General features: G+C 57.4%; 4 protein-coding genes across 4 annotated transcripts; 1 reads left to right on the forward strand and 3 right to left on the reverse strand.

Moving 5' to 3' along the window:
* Positions 1–108: 108 nt before the first annotated feature.
* On the reverse strand, positions 109–1,028 carry VDBG_06333 (exoglucanase; the record flags this gene model as incomplete). Its single annotated transcript, XM_003003844.1, has 3 exons — positions 109–209; positions 268–358; positions 411–1,028. 3 exons carry the CDS (start codon positions 1,026–1,028, stop codon positions 109–111), a joined length of 810 nt encoding a protein of 269 aa, XP_003003890.1.
* A 2,221-nt stretch (positions 1,029–3,249) lies between these two features.
* Positions 3,250–5,142, reverse strand: VDBG_06334 (conserved hypothetical protein; the record flags this gene model as incomplete). The annotated part of the gene is made up of 3 exons (XM_003003845.1): positions 3,250–3,630; positions 4,050–4,849; positions 4,902–5,142. 3 exons carry the CDS (start codon positions 5,140–5,142, stop codon positions 3,250–3,252), a joined length of 1,422 nt encoding a protein of 473 aa, XP_003003891.1.
* A 1,179-nt stretch (positions 5,143–6,321) lies between these two features.
* Positions 6,322–7,092, reverse strand: VDBG_06335 (aflatoxin biosynthesis ketoreductase nor-1; the record flags this gene model as incomplete). Its single annotated transcript, XM_003003846.1, has 1 exon — positions 6,322–7,092. The coding sequence occupies one exon, from the start codon at positions 7,090–7,092 to the stop codon at positions 6,322–6,324; it is 771 nt and encodes a 256-aa protein (XP_003003892.1).
* A 1,700-nt stretch (positions 7,093–8,792) lies between these two features.
* On the forward strand, positions 8,793–10,051 carry VDBG_06336 (TOXD; the record flags this gene model as incomplete). The annotated part of the gene is made up of 1 exon (XM_003003847.1): positions 8,793–10,051. One exon carries the CDS (start codon positions 8,850–8,852, stop codon positions 9,921–9,923), a length of 1,074 nt encoding a protein of 357 aa, XP_003003893.1.
* Between the last annotated feature and the right edge of the window lie 605 nt (positions 10,052–10,656).

Below are 10,656 nucleotides of genomic sequence, written 5' to 3' on the forward strand. Positions count from 1 at the left end.
TGGGCAGTGTTGAGCTTGAAAACCAGTGCCCTCGCCGTAGAAGGTTCTTGTCACCTGGCGGTACGAGTTGAAGTCGCAACATCGGGATCGCAGTCTCCGCCGTAGCGGTCAGCAGAGTAGGTGCCGCCCGCACTTGTCGCCCTGGCACGTGTGGTAGGCGTTGTTCTGGCAAGGGTGGGGAGTGTAGGCGGTGGAGATCTTGTTGGCCTCTGTCAAGTTGTTAGCATGTGGTCGTCGTGTTAGGCTGTGGGCAGGCAGGCAACGTACCCCAGATATCCATCTCAGCGCAGCAGGCACCGAGGTTACCGACACCAGAGTTGGGATCATCCGCAGCAGGGACCCAGCCGGCAACGTTGGCCTGTAAGTGATGGTTAGTCGGGCTTTATCTAAGAGACTGAGGCTGTACTGACAACACCGCCAATGAACTTGACATCGCGGGGGCACTGGCTGTCGCAGTAACCGGTACCGTACTTGGCACCGGCCTTGTTGGTGGAGTACTTGGAAACACCACCGTCCAGGTCCATGGAGACAAAGTACAGAGCGCCGTTGAGACCGCAGCCGGTCTTGGAGACGTCGACGTCGAAGGTGAACTCGTTGCCGAGGAGGTTGAAGGCCTGGTACTTGGTCTCGTTCTCCATGAGGTAGACACGGCTGCCGATGTTGGTGCCGTACTGGTGCTTGGTGACGAACTTGAGGGTCAGGGCATTGCCGCTGGTGGTAACACCGTAGGTGTTGGCGTAGTCAGCGCCGTCAACGCAGCACTGCTGGGCGCAGGTAGTGCCGTCGGTACCGCAAGAGGCGGTCCACTTGTTGCCGTCGTAGCAGTTTGTGGATCCGGAGACGGTGTGAGTCCATCGCCAGTTGGAGTCGAGGACGACGGAGCCCGAGACGTTGGTGCAGCTGGAACCGCCGGTGCCAGTGCACTTCTGCCAGGTCAGAGGAGGGTGCGTCTCAGCCTGAGACGTGCAAGCCTGCTGGGCACGGGCGGCGGCCAGGAAGGCCAGGAGGACACCGAAGTTGGTCTTCATTGTGATGAGCGGGTTGAAGTGGAAGATCCTGAGTGGAAGGCGAAGATGTTGCGAGTGGGATGAAGAACGGAGATTGAATTATCGAGCGAGCGTCCGTGGTTTTATAGAGATTCTCATGAACCTTTTCGCATCAGTTTCCCATGTCTTAATTGACATTCGGAGCCTGCGCCGTGTGGTGGCGACGAGGGCCGCACCAGCGGACTCGATGTCGGCGCGCGGACCGTCGAAGGTGAGGCGCTGACAGCAACATGTCGCGGCGGTTCACGATGACCAGGAAGATCAGGTTCCATGAGCCCAGAAGGGAGTGGCGAGCCGCGTCGCTGCAGCTGCCCGAGAGCCTCGTGCCAGGCAGGACCTTGAAGGACCGTGTCGAAAGCGGCAACTAATGACCCAGGAGCCGCGTCGACGTACTATGGGAGAGAAGCCGAAGATGTGGTCAGGCTCTGCGCATGGCTGCCCCAGGTCTGGGCTTGGGGGTTGACGATGTCCACTGGGGTCATGCGGCTGGATCGACTGCAGGGGTCCACAAGGTTGGGGAAAAGGGGTTGCCGATACTGCCGAGGATCGCCTTGGCAGCCAGCCATAATCAACGCGGAGGGCTTCTACCGAGTGTGACTTTTTTGTTCGTGGGGAATGGTCGCAGGGGCCGTATGGCTCGTACGAACCCGTTCCATGGCTCGTCGCGACCTAGAGCTGGGGGTGCGGCTGTCTTCTGGGACTTCCCGACGTATCGGTTGGTTGTCCTTGGTCTTCAGAGCCCATCGCAACATCCGGTTAATTTGCTGGTGGACTCTACTCATCAATCATCGGCGTCTCCCTGGTGTGCCCGGTTACAAACAAGGAGAAGGTTTTCGGGATCTGACTGGCTCGGATTCCGGGCACCTAGGCGTGCGGCACCCCGCGCCAAGGTCACGCCTATTCAACTTGAGACAGATGCCAACTGCTCAGGAAGAGAGCCTGGAGTTGTGATCATGTCATCGTCAAAAAGCGTTCATGGACGTTGACGATGCGGCGACTTGCCAAGATGGCCAAGCAACGATCCACGATGTGCTCGCATGCCAAGGGCAATTGACGTCTTGGCTCCCGTTCTTGGCGTGGAGGCGGTGCCCGTGGTATTGTTGCTCGAGGCCGACCAGGCGCATCGTTCTCCGATCGCTCTCCTTGGCAATCAATCCTCGGAGAAACTACTGCAGAACACTTTGGGCTGGTAATGCTTCCAACCAGCCCCTGTCATCTTACGACGGAACAGCCTACCGATTCACGCAGCGTGCTGCGAGCGGGAGCAAAATCAACAAGCAGTCGCTCTCTGTATTCGACGCCCGCTGCCATGTTTGCCCCCTGGATTGATCGCCGGTTCTTCGGGAGGCCTGTACCGCAAAAGACTCCACGCAGAAAGACCGAGTACCGGAACAGGTACACAAAGATGGGCGATCCGGCTCCTGGTGTCGTCCCCCACAGATTAATCTGACGAGGAGCATCCCGGATCGGCCACGCGCCACGTCGCATCCTGTGATAACAAGCGCTCATTTTCTCCAGATAGATTGGGCGCCGGTAGGTACAGCGACAGCAGCAGGTTCGGAAGGTAAACAGCCTATCATCTCCTGATGGAACGGTGATGCTGGGGTGAGGAAACTCGGGGAAAGGCTGTTTCAACCCCTCCTTCTTTCGGACATTGGTCTTGTCGTGGTCAACGAGGCGAGTCGTGGCTGTCGGAAATGAGCGCAGAACGGTCGTCTGATCTTCTCCAAGAGAACCTTTGTGGGGTTTTCGGAGTGACCTTGTCGAGAAGTCGAATCTGGAAAGAGAACCAGCTACTGCATCCAGGTAGCTAGCGAATGCCACACACCCTACCCTGGCCGTGCCCTTTCGGCTGCAAAAGGGAAATGCCCTATGGAAGACGCCCCAGTGGGAGCCACGAGATCCATCGTGCAGAAGAGACGTAAGCCCAGCTGAGCCATACAGGGGCGGATCGCTAGTCCCAATCAACGCCATACGAGCTGGATGGTGCCTGAGCATTGGCGTAACGACACTCTAGAGGCACATTGATTCCCCTCACGTACGAGGCGAATGACATTCGTTCCCAGGCCGCCAAACAGGCGAAAAGCTTGGCCTACCGTGCCGGCTTGGCGATCTCGCAGATAGTCTGGGCCTTCATTTCGGGGGGCGCGCGCCGTCAGCGTGGGTCGAGACACGGAGGTTCATGGGTGATGCTCCGAGGATTTCACGTCCCAATCTGGGATCGCGGGGGTTGCGGGGTGACAGCGGGGTAACGGTACGTGCATGGCACTCCTGGAGCATCGAGAAAAGAACCAAATGAAATGGCCGTGGCCTTAGCATGCTGCCAGGCAAGTTTGAATGTGCCTTGAGTTAAGGTGATGGTTGAGGAACAGTTGCGAAGGTGGGCAAGCTCAATCAGAGATGGCAGTCGTGAGTTGACGTGACGTTGAAGGAGGATGACTAAGAAATGTCCCCTGCAGGTTTGGACGTGTATCAATGGGCGAATAGGCACGTGCGCACGGGCCCAGTGCGCGCTGGATCGACGTCCACTTGCATCAATGTCGTAGGAGTAGTACAGCCACAGATGTATACAATGACAAGAATACTGTACATGATTCTCAAGAAGCGCTCATTGCTCGTCATTGCCATTCGCGGCAACCAAGGCAATGTTGGCCTCAACCACCACCTGACGCCGAGAGAGAAGCATCCCGGTATCACAATAACATAGCCCTACAGCCAACCGGCTTTCATACCCAGTAACGCCTGTCCAAGACTGGACTACCACTAGCCATCCCATCGTCACCAAAACCTCGAGCTCCAAGTCCCCTTTCCCCGCCAGCAGCCTGAGTCCGCCCAGTCTTATCCCATGCGCGCGTTGGCTGATGAGTGCAGATGCCTAGTCTGACGGGGAAGGACGCGGTCCCGTTCGTATAGAAGACCACAGTTGTGGCATAGAGACTGAATAATGTTAGCTTCGGCTCGCGCTTCTCGTCTAGCAAAGTGTGCAAGTGTGGGGAGGCTTACTCTTGGCGCCGTCGGGCCGTCTCGTACAGCCCAGACGCTGGTTCCTGGCATGTGGCAATGATAGCACTTCCACGCCAACCTCTCTTGATCCGTCAGCGTGCCGCCCCCGCCCCCGCCATAGCCTGCACCAGTGTCAGGCGTACCGCGGCCGCCTGGCGTGCCCGAACGACCGAGTGGGCTCAGACTGCGGAACCGCTTCTTCTTCTTGGACCGCTCGCCTCTGCCCATGCGCTCCTCTTCCACATCGACGATGCCGCCGAAGCCAGAGAAGGGAATACCGCCCACCAGACCTGTCGTGGAGCTGAAGCGGGCCGTCTCACGCCGCAGGCGACGGATTTGCCGCTCGCGGTCACCTTCCCTCTTCTCAATGTCCTCCTTGGTGAGAATCTCGATCTTGGGCTCCCACTCGTCGGCCAGGCTTTCAGGGTCGTATCGCCAGCCAGCCTCGGCCCCATGGGCGGCATCGTTGGCAATCTCGCTCTGCGCTCCCCAGCCGCCGACCAAACCGCCAGCCTCGCAAGCTTCCTTTTTGAGTCGCAGCACGGCCTCGTAGATGGCGTGCGTCATAGCAGCAACCCACTCGCCGGCCAGTCCCAGATCCGCGCAGGTCTGCTTGGCAAATGCCTCAGCGGTTCCGGGCGGATGGAGCAAGGACCACTCGAATTTATCTGTATAGAGGGTCGACGACAAGTTGATGTTGAGGTTGACGATGCATCGGTAGGTATCGTCTGGGTTGTAGTCTTCGGATTCTGCTGTGATGGGGGTCGCAGCGGCCGTCACGTCAGCAGGGCCTTGACATTCTTCAACAACGCAGGTGTTGCAAGCCCTCGTTCTGCAGAAGGCGTGTTGCACGCTCGTCGCGCGGGCGAAAAGGTGTGGCCGTCGCCGAGTCGTCTCGGTTCAGGAGAAGGGGTTTCGGGGTCCCGGCAGGCAGATTATTACTGGGCTGGGTGTGGAAAAGAGGGTGTAGCGCGACACCAGCATACTCCTCCAGCTGGGTGCGAATCTGTTTGCTGATTTCCGACACCACCTGTTGCCGGTTCGGAAGATCGAGGTCCTGAACCAGAATCTGCGCAAAGTAATCGGTCGTCATGACAGCCTCGTGAAGATTCCACATGAAAATGTCGCGCAGGCGGAAGGGAGGCGTCAGCTCCTGCGGTCGGAACTGTGGAAGCGTAGTGTCGACGCCCGGAATGGCCGCCCAGGGCGCCCCGGGGGACGTAGGCGGGGTATGTCGACGGTCAATGCGTATCGAAACCAGCCGTCAAGGGGAAGGAGAGCTTGTGCCGGAGTTTTGCTGGGTCACTTCGCGGGGAGGGGGCCCTTGGGGGAACCATTCCCGCGACACGGCCTTTGAACCTCGACGGGGTTCCAGCGGCCTCCTTGGCGAACTCGTTCTGGGGGCGTCTTGGCCCTGGTGGGCGAGGATCCTTCTCCCCCTCCTTCAAGCTTTCGCAGGCCCGGTAGGAGGGCGGCCTCCGAATCATCGGCCATCGCCATCAATCTTCATCATATCCATCTTTCGGCGAAATTTGATGGAGGGGGGGGCCGCGCTTTGGCCATTCCGCGAAAAAGGTCCCGGTGGGTGGCCGATTGCGCGGATTCCGGTGTTGAGGAGGGAATTATTGTAGATGCGGAGTCGCGGCGCGTACGACGATTGGAACGCCTGGGGTTTTCGTCTCGTGTGGTCATCTTGGGCGATCAATTGGTAGCTTCGCGGTTATCGCATGTCAGTCGCGCTGTGGACTGGTTGGATGGATCGACGGATCGAGGCGCGTCACTCTGTTTGTGATCGCGTCCTGTCTTGGCAGGGCAGGGTGGTGGTATCGGTCTCCGGGTCGGTAAGCAGCTGGGGAGTTGAAAAATCTTTGAGGGACTCGGGGCGTGTGTTGTTTGCTTTCGCCTTCGGTGATGGGTGGATTCTCGTGGCCACGGTCCTGTGATGTCCGCTGTTGGTGGAGGGAGGCGCGTCAGAAAATCTGGCGGGAGGAGCTTAGCGGGTGAGGTGGGACCCGACATTCACCGAAAACATACCGAAGCACGGGCCTTTTCACCCAGCCGATGTCGAACACAATTCAACACACTTCGCACGCAAAACAGGCATTTCCTTCTCAGATCCGTCCCTCATTTCATTTTTCATCACAAATCATGATATGGTGACAAGGAGGTCAATTCAGCTCAAATCACCATGTTGCATTGACTACAGCTCATCTCCTGAGAAAGAAAAAAAAAACTCGAATTAAAAACATGCCCAACTCTCGGTGCTTGTCAATCACCACGGCAGGGGAGCGCCGTTGTACTGGAAGAACTTTCCACTGCTGTTCTCCCGGGTTGCCTCGTTGAGCAGCTTCTCGAGACCATTGATGCTTGTCTCGACGTCAATGGCACCAAAGGCCTTGGGGTCGACGCCGGGACCGAAGGCGCCGCTGCCCATATCGGTCAGGACGAGGCCGGGGTGGACGACGAAAGACGTGAGCCAGGGCTCCTCAAAGTGAACACGCTTGATGAGCCAGTTGAGAGTCGACTTGCTGGCGCCGTAGGGGCTCAGGGTCGGTGGCAGGCCGAAGCTCTCGAGGGCCTCCTGGCTGCCGAGGCTGCCGATGATGGTCGAGATGGGCAGGAAGACTGGGTTGCCGGTCTTGCTGGCCTGAAGGAGCGGCCGCGTGGCCTGGAAGAGGGTGAGGGGTCCGACGGCGTTGACGTTGATGTGCTCCCGCAGGAGCTCGGGCGTCGTGTTCGCGACCGAGGTGCCCGACTTGGCGATGCCGGCGTTGGCGATCACGACGTCCAGCGAGGTGATGCCGTGCTTGCTCTGGAGCTGCTCGACAGCGGCCGCAGCATCCGTGTCGGAGGACGAGTCGATCTTGACGATGATGAGGCGCGAACCCTCGCCCTTGGGGAGCTGCTCGAGGGACGACGCGCTGGCGGGGTCCCTTGCCGCTGCAATGACGGTGACGCCAGACCTCTCGAGAAGCTTGGCAGTGAAACCCTTGCCAAGGCCGCGGTTCGCGCCAGTGACGAGGAAGGTGGTGGGAGCAGACATGATTAATTGCAGCGTTCGGGATATTGATACGAAGCGTTGAGATGTAGACGATGGAGAACAGAGAGACTCAGACAGCGTGCGCAGCTCCGGCGTCGTAATATACACAGACTGTCATCGTCTCAAAATCCACGCATCTTGCATCATGTGGAGGCTCATCCCACATTTCTCATCAGACTACTCGAGTGTCGGGGATAAGAAGCATCCGGAGAATCAATGGGATGGGTCGAGAAGACATGCGCGATCACCAATCAATGGCAGCCAACCTCGGATGCCACGATGCACTCGAGGGGAAAGGCTGGTGTCACCGCAGAAACTGGGATCGTCTTTGTCATACCGCAATCGCAACAGGCGGTTGTTTGAGTCAACGCGGCGGAAACCCCGTCAGTAGCGCAATGCAGGTAGGTCAACGTAGCCGGGTTTGACGCCCATGCATCTGTCAGTCGCGTGCTATTCCCGATCGTGTAGGCACTCAATGCATTACCCTGGAGGGAGAGCCATCAGTAACGCCGATTCCAGGAATTCCTCCGGCGCGCACTCGTTGACCCGCACTCAGCGCCGCGCCCGGGGATGGTGGGCAGCGAGTCATGTATTCTCGCTTTGTTTCGGCGTGCATTACGATGGTTCTCACCGGGGGCTTTACATAAGCGGCCATGAGGGGAGCTCCATGGACAAGTCCTGCCTGACTGACGCCAGAGTATCAGTAATATTCTCCGATCTGTAACCTACAACCTGCCTTCGGGATGCCCCACCGCACGCCATCGTCCAGTCTACAGTCTACCATACCCAACAGGCAACAGACGTGACGCCAGACCATGGTGTGATTGCGAGGGTCACGACAATCTCCAAAGCCCTCTTCCGTGCGCAAAACGGGGGGAGGGGGCTCACCTTGTCGTCGACAATTAGACACGTCTTATGAGGCACACCTTTCGTCACGTCCTTGATCTACGACGAAGGCGCGATCTCTTGGGTCTTCTCTCAAGTATTCGATAGAGAGCCTGGAGGAGACCGATCCGCGTGAAGTATGCTCACGACAGGAAATAATTGTCAGCTCGGATGAGAGTATGAGATCAGTGATGGGAGACCATCGAGAGGAAGCAAGTGTGCCATGGTACGTGAAAGAATGCCCGAGGATAACCAAAATGTTCTTAGCCTGCATTGAAAGGCTGTTGTTCTCGAACATCAAGATTTTGCTGAAGAATATGAGAGTCGCTGGGAGACTGCAAAACCTGCATATCAGCCTCTGTGGCTGTTGACTTTTCAAGTTCGAGGAAGAAAGCCAACCATCTGGAGGCCTTGTACGAATTTGCCAGACTTGAATCGAAACAACGGAGGCAAATTAGGCAACGAAAACTCTCCAGCATCCCTTCCTCGAGCGCATTGGGGAGTGTCTCAAATCGAGGCCAAGCTTTGTTCGTGTCACACATGTACACCTTCCCCGAAAGACCACTCTAAGTGATAGAGAGACGTTGAAGACGGCGCCCACTTTGGTCAGTACCCAAACTTTGACTGATGACCATGTGTGTTGGCCTTATACTAGCAATGCTGTGAACCATGGTGGGCCTCAAGTGCCGGGAGCAGACAGCGGGCACTCGCCCCGGGATCCACTCCTTCGGCTCAACTCGAGGTCCGGCGACTAAAGTTTAAAAGAGTCTCAGCGGCCGCATCGAACGGTGACAGCAGACCTGTACCAGATTGTGTTTACATCGTTACTTGCGAACCAAGTACTATCAAGTCATCTACGTTGACAGATATCCAGCATGAAGGCACTCGTCTCCAATCGCTTCATCGCGACCCGCCTGTTCAACTTTGCTTTCAACAAATCGATCTTCGCACCCGGCGGCAGCGTCACTGAGGTTCCAAAACCCACCATCGGCGCGAATGAGATCCTCGTCAGAGTCAAGGCCGTGGCGTTGAATCCAACAGACTTCAAGCACCTCGATGTTATATCACCCCCCGGCTCCGTCATTGGTTGCGACTACGCCGGCGAGGTTGCAGAGGTTGGCAGCAACGCGACCGCACTATGGGAAGTCGGCGACCGTGTGGCTGGTGCCGTGCACGGCGGTCTGTTCCCTGATCGTGGCGCGTTTGCTGAGTATCTCAAGATCGACGCCGACCTTGCCTGGCGCGTCCCATCGACAGTCAGCGACGCCGATGCCACTACCTACGGCGTCTCGGCCATCACTGCAATGCTGAGCCTCAACCTCCGACATGGGTTCCCCTGGGCCGACGAGGGCCAGCAGGCGCCGAACGGCAAGGAGATCTTTATCTACGGTGGCTCCACGAGTGCTGGCCTCTTCCACATCCAGCTCGCCAAAATCGCAGGCTACAAAGTCATCACGACAGCGTCATCCCGATCAGCCGACCTTGTCAAAGGGTACGGTGCCGACGCAGTCTTCGACTACAACAAGCCCAACGTGGCAAAAGAAATCATCAAAGCCCATCCCGCCGTCGAGAAAGCCGTCGACTGCTACGGTGAGGGCCCTTCCACCGAGATCTGCACCGAGGTCTTGAGGAACGCCGGCGGCAAGGTGGTGATACTCCTCCCGAATGGAAAGTCCAAGGTGCCTGGCGTCACGCTCGAGTTGGTCATGGCCTACACGCTCATGGGCAGGCCCTTTCAGTGGTTGCCGCCGGTGGGCCCCAAGTTCGAGGGCAACCCCGACGACCGAGCAGGGTTGGCGCGCTTCTACAAGGCCCTGCCGGAGCTCACGACCACGCTGAAACCCGTGCCCGTATCGGTCAGCGAAGGGGGCTTTACTGACATCCTGGCCGGACTGGACAAGCTCCGACAGAAGAAGGTTTCTGGTTCCAAGTTAGTGGTCAAGTTCTAGGTGGCTGCGAGATGTGCCGTGATTTTCAGCCGAGTTTGAGATTTTCTTTGCAGACATGCCCTTAGCGCAAGTCACTAAATACATCTAGTCGAGACCTTTACATGCGCAACACGATGATGAGGGCCTGGGGCCGGTGATGTGTGTCTCGCTACAGCGATTACCTCTCAGCTTCATCACATTTAAAGGGAAGCTGCGACCACCATGCGGCCACCTAGCTCCTGTTTTGGGTTTCATGCCTCTGGTGAATCATCATCAAAGTACCTATTTAACCTGCCCACGCAAAGCAATTAGCGATGCAAACCAGAACCGCTGGGACTTAGTTTACAAGCATGCCGGATCTGATTGCGATAACTTCAATGCCATTACGTGTGCCTATCAAAGGTCGGCAAAGCCAGATATTGCCGAGACTTTCAGAACAATTCAAATAGACCAGCTTACGCGTACACATTGTAACTCTGCGCCAAGGGCTGCGTTCTGTGACATTGATCCTGTACTCGCCATCGCATCCTTGACCTGTCTCACTCATCTGTACCTGCAGAGAGCAGAGAGGAGTAGGCAGAGCGCTCAAACAAGAATCGACGCCGCATCGACCTATGCTCCTGCCGAACGAGGACACTTCCTCCCTCGCCAGGCTCTAATCAGGAAGGCGTTCGTCAGGTGTTCAACGTCATATCTGCTCCTTCTGCAAGTCATCGGTGTCAAGTGAAGAGAGCACGTATCACGATGAATGGAG

Source organism: Verticillium alfalfae, genomic scaffold, assembly GCF_000150825.1.
Source record: "Verticillium alfalfae VaMs.102 supercont1.7 genomic scaffold, whole genome shotgun sequence".
NCBI lineage: Eukaryota > Fungi > Ascomycota > Sordariomycetes > Glomerellales > Plectosphaerellaceae > Verticillium > Verticillium alfalfae.